At 37.6% G+C, this 20981-nt stretch overlaps 1 protein-coding gene across 1 annotated transcript; it reads left to right on the forward strand.

Moving 5' to 3' along the window:
* Positions 1-7342: 7342 nt before the first annotated feature.
* On the forward strand, positions 7343-15766 carry LOC114029172 (olfactory receptor 2T11). Its single transcript, XM_027843531.1, has 2 exons — positions 7343-8287; positions 15590-15766. The coding sequence occupies exons 1-2, from the start codon at positions 7343-7345 to the stop codon at positions 15764-15766; spliced, it is 1122 nt and encodes a 373-aa protein (XP_027699332.1).
* The last annotated feature ends 5215 nt before the right edge of the window (positions 15767-20981 follow it).

Below are 20981 nucleotides of genomic sequence, written 5' to 3' on the forward strand. Positions count from 1 at the left end.
AAAAAGTGTCATTCAATAAACACTTATGCCTACATATGTGCCAGGCCCTGTGTGAAGCACAGGGGATACAAAAAATGATGAAAGATAGTCTCCATTCTCAAGAAGCTCACAGTCTAATGGGAGAGTTGGCATGCAAAAAAACAGGATAAATCACAAATAATCAACACAAGTGAGGCACTAGGATTAAAGGGCTGAGGAAGGGTTCCTATAGAAGGTGAGATTTTAGCTGGAACTTGAAGGAAGCCAGAGAAGCCAGAAAGCAGAGATAAAATGGGACAGCATTTACATGAGAAAATACACAGAGTACGTGGGACAGTTTAAGGTGTTAGAAGAATGGAAGGGTAGAAGATCCAGGTTGTAAAGAGTTTTGAATGTCAACCAGGGGATTTTACATTTGATCCTGGAGGTGATAGGGAACCACTGGAATTTACTGAATAAAGAGGTGACATGGTCAAATATAGCTTTATATTTTCTCCTTGAGGAATTCCTATCATCTGAATTTCACAAATTTGATTCTTATATTTTTCTTCTCAATCTTCTAGCATACAAATTTATCAGGGAAAGGAAGGAAATGTTCAGAGGAGTTAAGTGACTAATGAACTACCTAGTCAATCACATCATAATCAAAGGGGTGGCATTAATGAATGAATGAATAAAGAATGTACTAAGCAATTACTAGGTCTGAAGCCAAGAGAATACAAATAGAAAAATGAGACAGTCCCTGCTCTAATGGAACTGACATTTTCATAATGGAGAAGACTACAAATATGGAAATTTTCAGCTATGTCAGATGAAAATTTCTGAGTCCTTGGGGTATAAAAGCATAGTACATGGTAATGCTTCTTATTTGTTGTCATTTCTATTAATAAAATCATATTAGTTTCTGATGTGGAGCCATTTGACAGTGGCAAGCACTTGGCAAGAACTTTTTTGGGTCTTTGGTACTTTGGTACTTTTGTAGTACTTTCAGGAATAGTTGTCAGGCTACATCTCCATAGAGATTGCTTCTCAGGATGATGCCTGTGGGCACTGGACTGGAAACATTACTATTCCATAGGTCATTGAGTTCAGGATCCTGGGATGTCTTGAATGGAATCTGAGGGATCATGGTGATCAATGTGGTTGTTGTGGTTTGACTTGTCTGGAACATGTTGCTTTTTATCTCTCAGAGTGCCTTGCTACCTCAGCTAGACTTACTTGCCTGACCCATAGGTTGAAGTTGATTGGCAGGTGGTGGGGATGGCTGGCCCCTTTTCCATAAGAATTACTTCCCTGGATGATGACTATAAGGGATGACTTGGAAGCAGGACCAATGGTCTGGGTGGGGAGGGGCTTTGACATTCTCAGGGCTGCTATGCCTCTTGGTGCAAATTTGTTCAGCAGTTGTTGCTAATGGTGATGTGGAAGAGGGCCCCTTTGTCCACAATAATTTCTCCATCAATGATGGCTGTGGTTCATAGACTGGAAGTTGGTCTAGTGTCTTGAGAGCACTGCTAAACCCAAAGTTCCTAAGTTCAGGGTCCTGACTTGTCTCCACTGGGATCTGAGAGGAGACAGTGATCAAGGTGGTCTTCGTGATTTTATTTATCTGGTAAATGCTGCATTTATTAAACTCTTGCTGTATGCCCAACATAGCACTAAGTGCTGGAGATGAACAGAAAGGCAAAAAATAGGGTCTCTGTTCTCAGGAAGGTCACATCCTAATGTGGAAGTCAAGATGTAAGCAATTATTTTCAGGCAAGACATATAAAGGTTAAATTGGAGAAAATCTCAGAGGGAAGGCATTAAGATTAAAGAAGACTGAGAAAGGTTTCTTACAGGTGGGATTTTATTTGAAACTTGAAGCCAGGAGGAGAGAGTTTCAGGCATGGGGAACAGTCAATGAAAATGCCTGGAGTCAAGAAATGTAGTGTCGCATTTGAGGAACAGCAAGGAGACCAAATGCTGCTGTATGGCAGAGTACATGAAGGGGATTAAAGTGTAACAAGACTGGAAAGGTAGGAAGGTGATAGGTTATAAAGGGTTTTAAAAAACTAACAGAGAGTTTTATATTTGATCCTGGAAGTGAGAGAGAGCCACTGGAGTTGAACAAATAGGAAGTGATCTGGTCAAACTTTGTGCTTTAGGAAATTCAGTTTGATGGCTGAATAGAGGATGGAGTGGCAAGAGAGCTTACTGACATAGTGTTATGCCATGCCATGTCCCTTTCCCACTGAATGAAGAATCAGACATTGATAAGTACATCGTCTGTGGCTTACCTCCATTTATCAATGAAGCTGAATTCCTTTTGGGATTTAATTTAATTTATTCTAACTCATATGCCAGTTTTCAAGAGACCACATTTTCTTTCCGTTTGGGGTGCTCAGGTTGTTACAGGAAGTGTTGCTGAAGGCTGGAAAGTGCTGGGAGTAGAATTAGCTTGTTTCTTTACAATGTCAGCGAACTAGTCGATAAGCATTTATTAAACTCTTACTATGTGTCAGGCACTGTACTAAGTACTGTCACTTGGACATACTGATTAGGATTCTGAAGTCATCTGGAGCTCATCTCCACCTATAGATGTGTCTATGTCTATGTCTATATCTCATATTCAGCTCAGTTCTCCTGTTCAGATCTCAAAGAATATAACAATGCTCTTCAGAGGGTAAAGCAATCTTCCATTTACTATTTCCATTTTGGGAAGGGTCTATTGTCTTTTCCACTTGAAACTCTTTGGTAAGTTTCCAAATTCAAGTTTATGGCATGCCAATATCTGCTCCATGGATTAAAAAGATAGGATCTGACTCATCTTAACTATATCACATACCTGAATATGAACATTAGTAATATACTCGGGGTGAGCAGGATAAGATATGGTCATTCTTGATACTAGAGAAAATTATGAGAATTATTTAACTTTATTGTTATTCTTCTGAATTGGAACTTGATCTCTCATAATAGAGAAGCCTATTTTCCCTTGAAAAATGATTAAAATACTTTCAAAATATATTTTGACAAAATATATCAATACAAATTAATGTTTTTCAAATATATTTTGGTACCCACTTATACGGCAGAAAGTAGAACCTGTCCCTTCCTGCCCTTCTTTCTTTAACAAATTTTATTACATGTGCAAAAGAATTAGACTAGGTACCAAGGGAGAAACAGAGTTAAATAAGACCCAGTCTCTGTCTTTACAATGTTACTCTTCTATGGGAGTGAAGAAATATACAAATAATAATCAATTAGTCAACAAGCATTTATTAATCACCTACCATATTAAAAGCACCATAGAGGTTGTGGAGATACAAAGACAAAAATGAAATATTTCCCTCTCTCAATGAGTTTACATTCCCCCATACAGATAACATGAACACATATATATGTAATATATAAATGATATAATATATAATAATAGATATTAATATTATGTACAAGAAATCCAAAGTAATTTAGAAGGGAGGCACTATCAATTTGGAGGAGGGGAGATAAAAGGCCACATGTAAAATGTTTCATTTGAACTGAATTTTGAAGGAGACTAGAAATTCTAAGAGGCAGAAAGAAGTGAGGATGGAGTTTATTAGAGGCCACGTGTTTTACACTAGGGGAAAACATGCAAATACAAAATATTATACATTCACAGCACCAAGAAAGGTAGTTTGGTTTCACCAGGGAGTGAGTGAACAACACATGTTAATAATTTAAAAATAATGGCTCACATTTTAGTGTTTTATGATTTTAAAAGTGCTTTTCCATTACCTTACTTAATCAATTGCCAGTTATACTAGAAGTATTCATTCATTAAAACATTACATAATAAGAAGAGCTACAATGAAATTTTAAACTATTTAAACGAATTTCTATTTTATTGATCTCTCTAATGCTAACATTCATTTTAAAAATTCAATACATAAGTGTTATAAATATAGTTTCTTAGGCCTGTTTAAGATATATTGACTTGTTTATTTATACAGAATCACATGGGGGCTTGGTGCTTTTTTTTTTGCAGCTTTTGAATTGGAGTTTGGTTGAAGCAATGAAAATTTCAAACTTAGGTAGGGATTCTAGGTAGGACCCTAAGGTCTCTATTTCCAATAGGTTGGGAGCCACTTAGCCTAATTTCTTTCATTAAAAAGAAGGAAAGTGAAATTCTGAAGTACAAAGTGACTTGCCCTGGCTTAGCACCTTAGGGGAAGAATCAAGATTAGGTTAAAATGTTCTCATTCATCATCATCCTTTGTTATCTTCTTTAAAACAAAATTAATTCAAATCAAGACAATTTAGCAAGCATGTATTGCATCTACATTGTGAAAGGCTTGCATTTGGAATCATCAAGACCTGGGTTTAAATTTTTCCTGAGAAACTAGCTGTGTGACCCTGTGCAAGACTCTTACCTTCTCTGTGATTTGGGGAACTCCCTAGGCCTTGTCTACTAAGTTCTAGCCTGGTTTTGATGTGCATTGATTAAATATTTCCTGACCAGGACTTCTCTCACCCCAAATCTGATGAAATCACAGCTCTTTCATATATGTTCATGCTAAGTGCTTGGTGAGAAAAAGATATGGAATGACACATCTCTTGCCCATTGAATGTTTACAGTCTACTTGGCAATAGGCATTTATGCGAATAAGTATCATACAAATTTTATAGGAGCACAAGAAAAATTTAGACCAAAGTGCTCAAGGAAAAGTTGAAGACGGAATAATCACATTCCACTGAGAGAATCAAGGAAGGCTTCATGAAGGAGGAAGTACCTGAACTAGGCTTTGAAGGAAGAGATCAATTTTAATACATTGAGATACAGATAGAGTATATTCTAGGCATTGGTTTTGGGAGAACAGCATGTACAAATGCATAAAGGTAGCAGAGTGCCACATGATCTGATGGAAGCTGCATAGAAGTGATCTTTGGAGTCATGAGAGTGGATGGAACTGTCAAGAGAGAAATTATATGAGAGACTAGAAAATGATGTATATCAAAATCTTGAAAGATACTCATATAACTGACTTGAAGTTCAGATCAGGACAAGGTATCATAAAGAGAACCATCACATAAAGTAGAAGAACCTGGGCAGAGCAGTGTCAATGGATGACAATAGACACAGAGGATCCAGAAGGAAAAGGACAGTCAGCAATATTAAATATGAGAAAAATGTCAAGAATTAATATTGGGGGAAAGCCCATGGGTTTGGTAAATAAGAGGTTACTGTTGACATTAGGGATAGCAGTTTCAGTAGAGTGGTGGAACTGGAAATCATCTTACTAGAGACTTAGAAATCATAAGGAAATGGAGGAAATGAGTATAGATGACTCTTTACTGAAGTTTAGTAGTGACTGGGGATGGGTGATAAAGAGTGATAACTTGAGAAGACAGGGTCAAGGAAATGTTTTATTTTTAATATTTGTTTGGAAAAGACTCAGTATTTGAGACAAAGAATCAAAAGTTTGTGGAATAATCAATCAATTAACATTTATTAAGCATTTAATATGTGCCAAGACTGTGCTAAGCCTCACAAACAAAAGACAAAAACAGCCCATACCTTCAAGGACTTACCTTGTAATGAGGGAGACAACATGTACATACTTTGGTATGTATGCACCATATAGTGTATCTGGTGAGTAGAAGAGAAGGCACTAACAGCTGAGATGGACTGGGAATAACATCTTACAGGTCTTACAGTATTTGAGCTGAGTGTTAAAGGAAGCCAGAGAATTTGAGAGGCAGAGATTAGGAAGACAACCATTCCAAGCCTGGGGGATAGTTATTATAAAGACATGGAGTGGTAGCAATATAAAAGGAGGCTGGAAAGATAGGAATACATCATATTGTGAAGAAATTTAAATGCCCAACAAAAGGAGGTGACATTTGATCCCAGAGATAATAGAGAGCCATTGGAGTCTATGGAGTAGCGAGGTGACATCAGACCTGTACTTTAGGAAAACCACTTAGGCAGTTGTGTGAAGAATGAATTGGAGTTGAGAGACACTTAAAAGACGAAGTCTGATTAGATATATATTGAAAAAGTCATGCATGGTAAAAGTTGTTGAATGCCTGGAGTAGTTGCTGTGTGAGTAGAGAGAAAGGAATGTATTGAGATATTGCAAGATTTGGCAACTGATTGCGTATAAAAGATAAGTTCGAAGAGTACATGTATGTCTCCAAGGTTGCAAGATGGGGTAACTGGAAAGATGGTAGGACCCTCAATAACAATAAAGGAAAAGCAGAGAATTTGGAGGGAAGATAATAGTTGTTTTTGAACATGCTGATTTCAAGATGTCTTTAAAATGTTCAACTTGAAAAGTCTGATCAGCGATTGGTGTTGTGGGACTAAAGTTCAGGATGAGAGCTGGAAGAATCATCTGAAAACAGATGCTAATTTAATCCATGGGAGCTGGTGATATCACCAAGTGAGAGATCATAGGGAGAAGAGAGAGAAGGACCTGGGATAGAGCCTTGGTAAGAAACTTGTAATTAGTGAGTAAGATGATATTAAAGGGGAACAAGTAAGATTGATCAGGCAGGCAGAAGGAGAACCAAGAAAGAGAGAGAGAGAGAGAGAGAGAGAGAGAGAGACAGAGACAGAGAGAGAGAGAGAGACAGAGAGAGAGACAGAGAGAGAGAGAGACAGAGACAGAGACAGAGACAGAGACAGAGACAGAGAGAGAGAGAGAGTTATCACGAAAACCCAGAGAAGAGAGTATTAAAGATAATAAGCTGGTCAACTATGTTAAATGCTATGAGAGGCCAAGGATGAAGATTGAGAAAAGAATATTGAATTTGATAATTAAGAGATCATTAGTAATTTTTCAAAGAACAACTTCAGATGAATGAGATCAGAGTGATTATAGAGAGGTTAGAAGGGAATGAGAGTAGAGGAAATGGAGGCTCCATGTGTAGACTTTTCCCCAGTTAGTTCAGTTCAGTTAGTAATGTAGCAGAAGATATGAATAGTGATGGCTTCAGGGCCTTAGGTGGAAGCATTAGCCTTGACAAAAAGAAAAGACATCTTTTTCTGTGAAACTTGAGCAAAGGAAAATGTCAATAACACATTACTGAAAATTTCCCCCCTAGATTATTATTTACCTGTGGTAGCTGGGCTAGTAAGTTTGGCAGCATGAAGAGGGGAAGTGGGTTCTGAATTGCTCAAGAGAAAGAACACTGAAAATCAAAGTTGCCCTGATAAGGAAAAACTTCACCTACTTAACAATTTTCATGGGTAATATTTTCAATTTCCTGAATGCTAAAGTGCCTGAATTCACAGAAGATACTAGTAGAGAATGTGTGCCCTTGGATGTAGCCTATTTCATTATCCTCCCTGATTTCCATGTCCTTATATCCTTAGGGCATTGGTCCATCAGAGGCAATGAAACCAGAGAATCAAACTTCGTCCTCAGACTTCATCTTGTTGGGCCTCCTTGTGGACAACAAGGTCATAGGAGTGGTCTTTGCTATAATCTTTTCAATCTTTGTGGTGGCTCTAACAGCCAATATGGTTATGATATTTCTAATTCAAGTGGACTCCCGGCTACATACCCCCATGTATTTCCTGCTCAGCCAGCTTTCTATTATGGACACTGTCTTCATTTGCACCACTGTGCCTAAGCTCCTAGTAGATATGGTATCTGAGGAAAAAATAATTTCCTTTGTGGGTTGTGGAATTCAGATTTTTCTTTACCTGACCATGATCGGTTCTGAGTTTTTCCTCTTGGGGCTCATGGCCTATGACCGTTATGTGGCAGTCTGTAATCCCTTGAGGTACCCAGTCCTCATGAACCGCAGGATGTGTCTTCTTTTGGCTGCAGGTTCCTGGTTTGGTGGCTCCTTAGATGGTTTCCTCCTCACACCTATCACAATGAATGTCCCCTACTGTGGCTCTAGAACCATCAATCATTTCTTCTGTGAGATCCCTGCAGTCCTCAAGCTAGCCTGTGCAGACACATCCCTCTATGAAACCCTCATGTATATATGTTGTGTGTTAATGCTGCTCATTCCTATTTCTATAATTTCTACCTCCTACTCTCTCATCTTGCTCACAGTCCACCGTATGCGTTCAGCAGATGGCCGGAAGAAAGCCTTTACCACCTGTTCTTCCCACCTGACTGTGGTCAGCATCTTCTATGGAGCTGCATTCTATACATACGTGCTACCTCTATCTTACCATACCCCTGAGAAGGACAAGGTGGTGTCAGCCTTTTATACCATTGTCACACCCATGCTTAACCCTTTGATCTATAGTCTTAGGAACAAGGATGTCATGGGAGCCCTGAAGAAAGTCTTATTAAAATGTTCCCCCACACAGAAAACTATGGCAAGTGATGCTTAAAATAGCTATGAATCCTCCAGTTTTAGACCACAGAAGGGTAACAGAGTGGAAATGACCACCAGTGATGATGCACTTCCCCTTTGCCTTCCAGTTACCCTTTCCCCAACAAACCCTGTGCCTCTAGACCCCATGGAATAGCCTGGCAGGAAGAATGACAAGAAGTATGTTTCCTGGTTATCTTTTCTTTGATTCTTCTTGATCCCAGGCTGCCCAGACTACATAGGGGTGCCTGGTGTAAAGAGTGACTTTTTTTTTGGTGAGGCAATTGGGGTTAAGTGACTTGCCCAGGGTCACACTGCTAGTAAGTGTTATGTGTCTGAGGCTGGATTTGAACTCAGGTCTTCCTGACTCCAGTTCTGGTGCTCGCTCTATCGACTGCACTACCTTGCTGCCCCTAATTCATGCCACCATGAGCTCAGATTAATCAACTAGAAGCCCACTGTTGAGATGGATGACTGCCACACTTTATCGTATCTATTGCCTCTTCATACAACATCTTCTGGATCCTACCATGTGTCCCATTGTTATGCCCTCCAGACCCCTGGGCACTATCAACTGGTCTGCTTCCAAACCCTAAGGAACTTTTTTTCATTTGCCCAAATCTTCACCCTTAAGATTTCTGGGCCTTTCCATCTGCCATGCAGCTAAAGTCTTTTATATGTGTTACCTCCTCTCATGAGCATATGAGCTCCTTTAGAATATCTATTTTTTAAAATTTGTATTGCCGGCACTTAGCAGAGTGCTTAACAAGCAAGCACTTAATAAATTCTTTTATGTTCATTCATTCGTTCATTCATAGATTCCATCACCACTGTAATCACTACTACTGTCACCATCACAAAACTACTGTATCATCAACATCATCTCAAACAACTTCAAGTGTGCCTCAGGTTCATCCAAGATGCAGGAAGATTTTGAGTGGTTGGCAATTATTTGTTTTTTTTTTGCTGCTTGAGAATAAGAATATTTTTCTCATCTGGAACATTGAAATCCAGAAATGAACAAGCTATTCATGATTAATGTGTCTAGAGTGGTACCCTTCACCATAAAGAGAAAGAAAAATTTCAGTAGGTATAGGGGTGTGTGTGTGTGTGTGTGTGTGTGTGTGTGTGTGTGTGTGTGATCTAATCCAGGCATCACTGATGATGGTGCATGTAATAAATACACAGAGGTGGGAAAAGTCAAGATGAGGCTAAAAAATTGTGAAAGTAGTGATGTGACTGAAACATGGAGTTATTGAATGGTAGTAGAGTGAAATGAGGCTAGAATGGTAGATTGGAGCTAGAATGTCTCCTTTTATAGATGATAGATAGCTGAAAGTTAATGAGCAGAGGAATGACTTAGTCAAATTATGTAATGGGAATTTGATAATTAGTTGGATGGCAGATGAGTTAGGAATGGTGAGAGAAAAGCTAAAATTGAGGTTTTTAGACTAGGTAGATAATAAGGATATTAGGAAGTGAGATAGGTTTAGATGGAAGTGCTTAGAATAAGATTCACAAGTGCTACATTTTGGAAGCTTCTAGAGATAGAGGGGAGCTGCAGGAAAAAATATAGGAGAATCTTCTTTGTACATCTGACATTTATACTTTTACAGAAAAGAAAATTCTTTTTGAGGAATGGAAAGCTGAAAAAACAATCAAGTTTCAGCCTTTAGGAAACTAGGTTTCCTAGGGGCACAAAATGAGCTGGAAGTGTCAGGAATTTTTCCTTTGATGTAATAATTTTGATTGGATTCATTTGTGCAGATAAACATCAGCTTAGTTATCTCTTTAGCTATTTTCTTACCTATGTCCTCTGCATCACTCCAAACAAATAACAACAACAACAAAACAGGAAAAACACAACCGCATGTCTAGAGAAGAAGGAAAAGCACAGGCACTGCAATTCTAAGTTTCTTTGAATTTGAGAATTGCTATTTCACCATCTTATCTCCTTTATGCCATCTTGTGGCGATATGGTAGAATAACATTGCCCTGGTAATTGGTGCTTGTGTAGCTCACTTTACATAACACTGTAGAATTTAATATTGAAAGTTTCAAGAATGCCACATTGAATGATTCTCTAAAATTCATGCCACACATTTAAGATATTACCCAAATTCAGTAGAGTATAGCAAAAGATTGTTGGGTTAGCAAATATATCGGGAGGGAAATACAGTTGAAGAAGAAATACCTCAAGGCACAGTAGAATAAACCTTCATTTTTGAGTGTTTTCCATCTCTGCCGAGCTGACTACCACTGTAAAATTTCATTCCATGGAATCTCACCTAGCCTTTCACAGAGCCTTTTGAAATCTATTCCCCCAAAATGTGCATTTAAGACTATGTCAATAAGACCTATCTTAGGACGTTTATCATTAGAACCCCTGGACCTCTTTCTAATAGACACAGGGTGGTGTAGCCATCAGAATAGTCAGACCAGACCAGAAAACCTAGATTTGAGCCCTAGAACAATAGGTATAATTTAGTTCAACTCCTTAGTATTATAGATGAGGAAACTGAGGCTGAGAGAGATTAAGAACTTTGCTCAAGGTCACAATTTGCAGAATAAGTGAGATACAGAATTTAGTCTTCTGACTGTAAATTCAGGCACAGTACCGGTGACTGCTTTCTATTATTTTTGTGCTAAATCCCTTGAGACATTCCTTGGTTCTAGGGTGATTCCTAGTATCCTGACTATCATTTCCTGTGGACCCCAGGGCTTGGCCCATCAGCTCCACCCAAATATCTACAAATAGCAAATGCTGCTTCATTAGAAAGTGAATTCCCTATCACTGGAGTTCTTTGAATAATGGATGTATAACAACTTGCCAAAGATGTTGTACAAAGAATTTTTGCTGAGACTTCTCCCTCCATAGTATTTAATTGGTTATCTCATTATCTCCTGTGGATTAAATTATCAACTCTCTTCAGAGCTCTCTTGTCTATTTGTTCACCTTTAACCTGACATCTAGACCAGTCTCACATCTCCAACTGCCCATGGGACATCTTTAACTGGAAATCTCATAGATATCTTGTATTCAACATGACCAAAACTGAACTCATTACTTTTCCCTCCAAACCTTCTCCTCTTCCTTGGTCACCTAGGCTTGAAACCTAGGTGTCATGCCCAACTCCTCACCCTCATCCCCAGTATACAATTTGTACCAAATCTTGTGCTTTTAGATCTCTGAACATCTCCAGTATATGCTCCTTTGTCTCCTATGGCATAATGGTCCAGGATCTCATCACCTCATACTTACACTATTGCATTAGCCTTGTGGTTGATGTCCATGCCCCAAGTATCTCCCTTACTTCAATCTATCTAAGGTGTCACCACTCAGCTATCAAAATCTTTCCTAAACATAGGTCTAACCATGTCTATTCTCCCCTCAATCAGTCAACTCAAGTGGCACTCTGTTACATCCATAATCAAATATAAAATCCTTTGTTTTTTAAAGCTCATTATAATCTGCTCCCTTCTTACCTTTCCCGATTTCTTATACATTACTCTTTTCCATGTACTCCACAATCCAGTAACACTTGCATTCTTTTTGTTACAAAAATTGCATTTCGTTGTCTGTCGTCCATGCCTAGAATGCTCTCCTTTCTCATCTTCACCTGCTCCCTTCCTTAAAATCTCAGCTGCAGTCTTATCTTCTGCAAGAACCCTTTCCTGGTCTTCCTTGATCTTAATTAGTGCCTTTCCTATGAGATTATTTCCACTTTGTCTTGTATATATCGTTTGTACATAATTGTTTACATAACAGACCAAGTTTTATTTTTCTTTGCATCTCCAGCACTTAGCAGAGAATCTGGAACCTAGTAGCAGATGCTTAATAAATGCTTGTTGATTTACAGAAATTAAATTAGATCTCTGAGGTTTCTCTCAAGTCTTTAATTCTATGATTCTGTTGTTGTTCAGTCATTCAGTTGTATCTGACTCTTTGGGACCCCATGGCCACTAGGCCCTTCTATCCTCCCATTGTCTTCCAAAGTCGGTGCAAGCTCATGTTCATTGCTTCCATGACACTATCTATCCATGTCATCCTCTGCTATCCCCTGCTGCTTTTATCTTCAAGCTTTCCCAACCACAGGGTCTTTTCAAATAAGTCTTGTCTTCTCATTAAGTAGCCAAAGTATTTAAGCTTCAGATTCAGTATTTGACCTTCCAATGAATAGACTGAATTAATTCCACAATAACAAGGCAGTGATCTAGGAGGTGTCTTTGATTCTATGTTTTTGGTATTTTATTTTTCCCCAATTATATGTAAAAAGAATTTTTAACATTCATTTTTAAAACTTTGAATTCCAAATTCTCTTCCATTCTTCCCTTGCCACCTGCCTCATTGAGAAGGCAAGCAATTCAATATAGGTTATACATGTGCAGTCATGCAAAACATATTTCCATATTAGTCATCTTGTGAAAGAAAACACAGACTAAAAAAAAACTCAAGAAAAATAAAGATAAAAAAACACTCTTCAATCTGTATTCAGACCCCATCAGTTCTTTCTCTGGGGATGGGTAACATTTTTCATCATAAGCCCTTCATAGTTGTCTTGCATAATGATATTGCTAAGAGTAGCTAAGTCATTCACAGCTGATCATCTTACAATAATTGCTGTTATATTATATACAGTATATGTCACTTTGCATCAGCTACTGTAAGTCTTTCTAGGTTTTTTCTGAGAGCATGTTGCTTATCATTTTTTATAGCACAATAATATGCCAGCACAATCACATACCACAACTTGTTCAGCCATTCCCAAATTGATGGGCATCTCTTCCATTTCCAATTCTTTGCCCCCAGAAAAGAGCTGCTATAAAAATTTTTGTCCATATAGGTACCTTTCCTCTTTGTTTCTTATGTCTTTTTGGATATAGACCTAGTAGTGGTATTGCTAGGTCAAAGGTATAAAACCAAGCAATTTTATAGCCCTTTGGGCATAGTTCAAAATTGCTTTACAGAATGGTTGAATCAGATCACAACTCCATCAACATTGCATTAATGTCTCATTTTCCCCACATCCCCCCAACCATTTGTCATTTTCCTTTTCTGTCCTATTAGCAAATCTAACAGGTATGAGATAATACCTTAGAATTGTTTTAATTTGTATTCCTCCAATCAATAGTGAGTTATAGTTTTTAAAATATGGCTATAGATAGCTTTGATTATTTCATCTGAACACTGATCATATCTTTTGATCATTTATCAATTGGGGAAAGGCTCTTAAACAAGTTTAACTCAGTTCTCTGTGTGTTTGAGAAATCAGAGCAACTTGCTTCAAAATATTTTTCACCATTACTATTGCTAACTGTGTTTTCTTCCATCCTATTTTCCCCTCTGTTTATTCTATTCTCTCTCCTTTCACCCTGTCCCTCCTCAAAAGTGTTTTGTTTCTGAGTACAACCTCCCCCAATCTCGCCTCCCTTCTATCACCCCACTCCTTCTCCTATCCCCTTCCCCTCCGACTTTCCTGTAGGATATGGTAGATTTCTATACCCAATTGAGTCTGTATGTTATTCCCTCTTTGAGGCAATTCCAATGAGAGTAAGGCTGACTCCCTCCCTCTCACCTCCCCCATCTTCCCCCCCCCACTGTAAAAGCTTTTTCTTGCCTCTTTTATGTTAGATAATTTTCATCATTTTTCCTTTCCCTTTCTCCCAGAACATTCCTCTCTCAAGTGTTAATTTTGTTTTTTTAGATCCCTTTATATTCAACTCAAACCTGTGCCCTCTGTCTATATGTACTCCTAGCTGCCATAATAATGACCAACTTCTTGTTAGTTGCATGTTTAATCTTCCCATGTAGGAATGTAAACAGTTTAACCTTATTGAATTCCTTATGAATTCTCTTTCCTGTTTTCCTTTTTATGTTTCTTCTGAGTCTTGTATCTGAAAGTCAAATTTTCCATTCAGTTCTGGTCTTTGCATAAAACAATGCTTGAAAGTCCTCTATTTCATTGAATATCCACTTTTTCCCATGAAAGATTATGCTCAGCTTTGCTAGGTAGGTGATTCTTGGTTATAATTCTAGCTCCTTTGCTCTCTGAAGTATCATATTCCAAGCCCTCCAGTCCTTTAATGTAGAAGCTGCTAAATCTGGTGTTATCCTAAATGTGGACCCACGATACTTGAATTGTTTCTTTCTGGCTGCTTGCAATATTTTCTCCTTGACTGGGTGGTCTGGAATTTGGCTATAATATTCCTAGCAGTTTTCATTTTGGGATATCTTCCAGGAAGTGACTGATGAATTTTTAAAATTTCTATTTTACCTTCTGGCTCTAGAATATCAGGAAAGTTTTCCTTGATAATTTCTTGAAAGATGATGTCTAGGCTCTTTTTTTTTTTCTACCATGGGTTTCAAGTAGTCCAATAATTTTTAAATTCTCTCTCCTGGATCTATTTTCCAAGTGAGCTGTTTTTCCAATGGGATATTTCACATTGTCTTCTATTTTTTCATTCTTTTGGTTTTGTTTTATTGTTTCTTGATTGGTCATAAGTCATTAGCTTCCATTTGCTCCATTCTAATTTTTAAGGAATTGTTTTCTCCAGTAAGCTTTTGTATCTCCTTTTCCATTTAGCCAATTCTATTTTTAAAGGAATGTTTTCTTCTTCAGTGAATTTTTGTGCCTCTTTTTCCATTTGGCCTGTTCTGCTTTTTTAAGGCGTTCTTTTCATCGTTGGCTTTTTGTACCTCTTTTGCCATTTGGCTTTGTCTGTGTTTTAAGGTGTCATTGTCTTCAGTATTATTTAGTGTCTCCTTAATCAAGCTGTTGACTCTTTTCTCATGATTTTCTTGCATCACTCTCATTTCTTTTCCCAATTTTCCCTCTACTTCTCTTACTTTATTTTCAAAATCCCTTTTGAGCCCTTCCATGGCCTGAGATCAATGGATGCAGGAGGTTTGACTTTGTTACCTTCTGAGTATATGTATTGATCTTTCTTGTCATCATAGGAACTTTCTACGGTCAGAATTTTTTTCTGTTATTTGTTCATCTTTCCAGTCTATTTCTTGACTTTTAACTCTTTGTTAAAGTACTTCCAGGGTGGATGGAGCACTGTCCCAAGCTTCAGGGTTTTTGTGCAGCTGTTTTCAGAGATATTTCTAGAGACCTGTCAGTTTTTTACAGACTGTATGATCTAAAGAAGAGGTGTTTTTACTACTCTGCTGTACTGTGCTCTGGTTTGTGAGCTACCAAAAGCACTCTTTTTCTGGTCTGGAACTGTGGTGAGAGTACCTGCTGCACTGTGGTGCAGGCTCTGGTGTGCTAGTACTCTTCTTTGCCCTGTGATTGCCTTCCAGGTCTGTAACCTATATCTGACCATGGGCAAAGCAACAGAGTCCTGTGCCCAGTGCCAGGAAAGAGATCCCTGTAATCTCCTTCTGATCAGTTGTTCAACTGACCCCCTTATTGTCTGCAGGCTGAGAGGTCCTGAAGCAGCTGCTGCCACTGCTGTTTCAGTGGCTCCCAAGGCCTGATCCTGGTTTGCTGGAGCCAGGTCTGTGCTGGAGCAGCCTGTGCTAGACTGTGCTCCACTCTCACTTAGGTGCAACAGATCTTTCCTGCCAATCTTCTATGTTGTCTTTGGCTAGAAAATCTTTTCACCCCATCCTTTTGAGGATTCTGGTGCTCCAGGAATTGTTTCATGGCATTATTTAAAAGTGTTCAAAAGGGTTTTGAGGAGAGCTCAGGCAAGTAGTTTCCTTTTTTTCTGCCATCATGGCTCTGTCTCTCTCTTTGATTATAGTATATCATAAACCATATGTCCTCAAAGTGGGCAATACTGGCCTCCGGGGGGTGCTAGCATGATCCAGGGCAGTAGTAGTCATGGGTAAAATTAGGTGGCATTGATTAAAAATAAGGGGTGGAGGAAGCATAAGGAAAGAAGATAAGAACATTTTGAAAAACCATTCATACATGTTTCAGCTGTTGTGTAATAGAGTTAAAGTTGTAGTGGTTACATTATTATCCAAATAAACACACAAAATGCAAGTTATGACTGATCAGTGGTCAAGTCCACTGATAGGTCTTAACTAGCAAGTGTTGGCAGATGTGCCTGTCATGCATTGTCAGGAAGTCTAGCATGCATGGGCAGGAATATATCCGTTTAATGATTTGTTCATAATATGATACTATATCATGACACAATATCGCATCATCAAAATTTCAATGCAGGAAAAACCCCACAAATTTACAATAAATTGTTAAATTTAAGATGCATCTTATTTTTAAAGAAAATAGTTTATATCTTTGCAATGATGCAAATTTTTTAAAAAGCCTGTTAAAAGGTTAAAGAAAATAGATTTCTAGGAGGGCGCTGAATATTTTTTTTTAAAAGGGAGCAATAGGCAAATAAGTTTGGGACTCTCTGCCATAAACTAATGTAGTAATGAGGCTGGTTTTCGAATCCTCACTTTGGCAGTTACTGGCAAACTATGTGAGAAAGTATGTCAACTAAAATTTGTCAACTTCATTTTTCTCATCTATAAAATGAAGATCTACCTCACATCACTGTTATTTAGAAAATAATGTATAGTTCTCGATGCATTAAATAAGCTTTAAAGCTCCAGAGGCCTGGTGGGGTCTATCATATTCATAGGATGCATTGTTTTGTACTATGTTTAGGATAAATACTCTGCTATTCATTTAGACCTCAGAATAATCCATGTTGGAATCTAGTTTGAATATTTTTTTATCCCTTTGATAATTGATTCCCACAGACTTTTTCTCCATTCCCCAGAACCTTCTCATTCCATTATCTAGAACCTAACATAGGACTAACTAATATAGGGGTTTGTACTTAAGTAAAGTTGTTAAATCATAGGTCTAGAATTTGAAGGAACCTCAGAGACCACCTAGACCAATACTATCATATGGCAGATGAGAAAATTGAACACTAGGAATGTTGTTACTAGCCCAAAACCTCACAAGGAAAAAGTGAGGCAGAATATGAACCCAGGTTCTCTGATTCTGGAGCCAATATTACACTTCTTTCCTCTATCCGTAATGCTAAAACGTATCTCTGACTATAACCTCTTATCCTATCTCTCCCTATGTCTCACTTATTCTCTACTTACAAATCAATCTCCAAGTGTTCTATGCTCTCCCTCAGGCCATCTCTTTTTTTCCCTCACTTTCCTATGTTCAAAATCTTGAACAGTTGAAATTGACATCATTCTCAGGCAGTTTCCTTAAGAAATCAAACCTATATATGATAATATAAAAATGCTCTAATTCACTAATAATTCAAGAAATGCAAGTTTAAACAATTCTGACATATCACCTCACACCTATCAGATTGGTTAACATCACAGAAAAGGAAAATGGTAAATGCTGGAAAGAATGTTGGAAAATAGGTACACTAAGGTACTATTGGAGCTATGAACTGGCCCAGTTATTCTGGAGAACAATTTGGAACTCCATTGTTGCAAGTAAAATTCATCAAAGATATACTGAGGCATGTTCTCTCTGAGTGAGATAACAGTTTATCATTGAGGCATGAGCATGTTAATAAAGGGGATCAAATGGCTACCCTTTTGTGATATCTAATCAACGTTAAGTTGTAAATAGAAGAGGAGTGCTAGTTATTAGCTTCTATAAACTGCAGGAAAATAGTCAGTGAGGACTCAAGACAATGGCAAAGAAAAGGAACCCTAGAAGCCTCTCAGGGTATCCTCAAATCCTGGGAAAGGGAAACATAGCAGCCTAGATCTGAGACAGAGGGACAAAGCATACATACTACATTTGGGGCCTCATCTGAGATAAAGTTGGACTCTTCGCATTTACTAGGATCATTTTGATTACATTAAACTGAAAAGTTTTTGCACAAACCAAGCCAATGCAACCAAGATTAGGAGGGAAGCAGAAAACTGGGAAAGAATTTTTACAACCATTGTCTCTGATAAAGGCCTCATTTCTAAAATATATAGAGAACAGAGTCAAATTTATAAGAATACAAGTCATTTCCCAATTGATAAATGGTCAAAGCATATGAACAGGTAGTTTTCAGAGAAAGAAATTAAAGCTATCTACAATCATATGAAAAAATGCTCTAAATCACTATTAACTAAAGAAATGCAAATCAAAACAACTTTGAAGTACCGAATCACACCTCTCAGATTGGCCAATGTCACAAAACAGGAAAATGATAAATGTTGGAGAAGAGGTGGGAAAATTGGAACATTAATATTTTGGAGGAGTTGTGAACTGATCCAACCATTCTGGAGACCAATTTGGAACTCTGCCCAAACAGGTATAAAAATCTATATACCCTTTGACCCAGCAGTACCACCACTAAGTCTGTATCCCAAAGAAATCATAAAAATGGACAAAGGAGCCACATGTACAAAAATATTTATAGCAGCTCTTTTTGTGGTGGCAAAGAATTGGAAATTGAGGGGATGCCCATCAATTGTGGAATGACTGAACAAGTTGTGGTATATGACTGTAATGGAATACTATTGTGCTATAAGAAATGATGAGCAGGCAGACTTCAGAAAAACCTGGAAAGACTTACATGGACTGATGCTGAGTGAAATGAGCAGAACCAGGAGAACATTGTGCAAAGTAACAGGCCCATTGTCTGATGACTAACTTTGATAGACTTAGCTTTTCTCAACAATGCAAGGATGTAAGACATCTGCAAAAGTCTCATGATAGAAAATGCTATCCACATCCAGAGAAAGAACTATGGTGTTGGAATGCAGATTGAAGCATGCTATTTGCTCTTTTTTTTCTTCTATTTTGTTTTGTTTCTTCTTTCTTGTGGTTCCTCCTAATGGTTCTAATTCTTTTTTACAACATGACTAATGTGAAAATACATTAATAGGAATGTGTATGTAGAGCCTATATCAGATTGTACACCATCTTGGAAAGGGAGGCAGGGAGGTAGAGGGAGAAAATTTAAAACTCAAAAGCTTATGGAAGTGCATGTTGAAAACTAAAAATAAATTAATATTTTAAAAAAACCACAGAATAGGCCAACTGGTAAAAGAAGTCCAAAAAGCCAATGAGAAGAAGAATGCCTTGAAAAGCAGAATTGGCCAAATGAAAAAAAGATATGCAAAAATGCACTAAAGAGAACTTCTTAAAAAGTAGAATAGGCCAAATGGAAAAGGAGATACAAAAGCTCACTGAAGATATCAAGAAACAACAAAACAAAACTAAAACAAAAATGAAAAAAAAATAAGAAGACAATGTGAAATATCTCATTGGAAAAACAACTGACCAGGAAAGATCTATAAAGACCTTCCAGAAGAGATAATTTAAAAATTATTGGACTACCTGAAAGCTATGATCAAAAAAAGAGCCTAGACATCATCTTTCAAGAAATTATCAAGGAAAACTGCTCTGATATTCTAGAACCAGTCAGTAAAACAGAAATTGAAAGAATCCACCAATCACCTCCAGAAAGAGATCCCAAAATGAAAATTCTCAGGAATATTATAGTCAAATTCCATACCTCCCAAGTCAAGATGTATTATGTAAGGCCTAAATCAGATTGTGCACCATCTTGGGGATGGAGGGTGAGAAAAATTTTAAACTCAAAAGCTTATGTAAGTGATTGTTGATAAATCGGGTGCTCTCAGAAAAAACCTGGAAAGAATTATATGAATTAAGGCAAAATGAAATGAGCAAAACCAGGAGAACATTGTACACAGTAACAGCAATATTGTATGATGACCACCTGTGAATGACTTAGCTATTCTCAGCAGTATAATGATCCAAGACAACTCTGATGGACTTATGATGAAAAATGCTATCATTCCCCAGAGAAAGAGCTGATGGAATCTGAATATAGGTTGAAGCATGCATTTTTAAACTTTATTTATTTTTCTTGTTTGTTTTTTTAAAAATTTTGGTCTATGTTTTCTTTTACCACATGACTAATATGGTGTTAACAGGATTTTTACTGAGCCAGTCTCTAACCTGAGAATGCTCTGAGTTGCACAAAGGAGGCTTAGAGATGGGAGTGCCAGTAATCAAGTAATTTAATTAGTCAGTTTCAGAATGAGGAATGTTCTCTTAGCTGAAGTAAAAGCACAGGTTATACACTTAATTCACAAGTGGGGAAGAAGGGAGGAAGGTGTATTACGATCATTAGGTGGTTTCCCATGCGAAACCCACAAGTCCCACAATACAATAATTCTGGAGGCAAGTCTTTGGGGGTTGTGACCACCTCCCCTAGAGTACAGAACCAGAGTTCTGTGATAGGAACAGGTTCTATAATCTTTGATTCACTTAACTTAAGGTCCAGTAATTGTGAGTGTTGTCAGTTCTGATTAATCAGTTTAAGCTGCATTATGAACTCTGACTCCCAAGCCTGACAGGCAGCTCTAGAAAACTAAATTACTAGTATATTTGCTATGCATATCATATTGATTAATATAAAAATTATAAATTCCATTCAACAGAAATATGTTTTGCTTGACTACACATAAATAATCTAAATCAAAGTGCTTGGGGGAGGGTGGGAGAGAATTTAGAATTCAATTTTAAAAATGAATATTGACAATTTTTTTTACATGTAATTGGGAAAAGGTAAGATACTAAATAAAAAAGAAAAAACTAGAAAGTAGTTTCAACGAAATTGTACTTAAACCAATCTTTCATACTTTATACCAAGAAAAAAGTCAAAATGGACAAATGACTTCCACATAAAAAAGTGATATTATAAGCAAGTTAGAGGAGTAA

The sequence above is a fragment of the Vombatus ursinus genome, unplaced genomic scaffold (assembly GCF_900497805.2).
Source record: "Vombatus ursinus unplaced genomic scaffold, bare-nosed wombat genome assembly UNPS02014910.1, whole genome shotgun sequence".
In the NCBI taxonomy this organism is placed as follows: Eukaryota; Metazoa; Chordata; class Mammalia; order Diprotodontia; family Vombatidae; genus Vombatus; species Vombatus ursinus.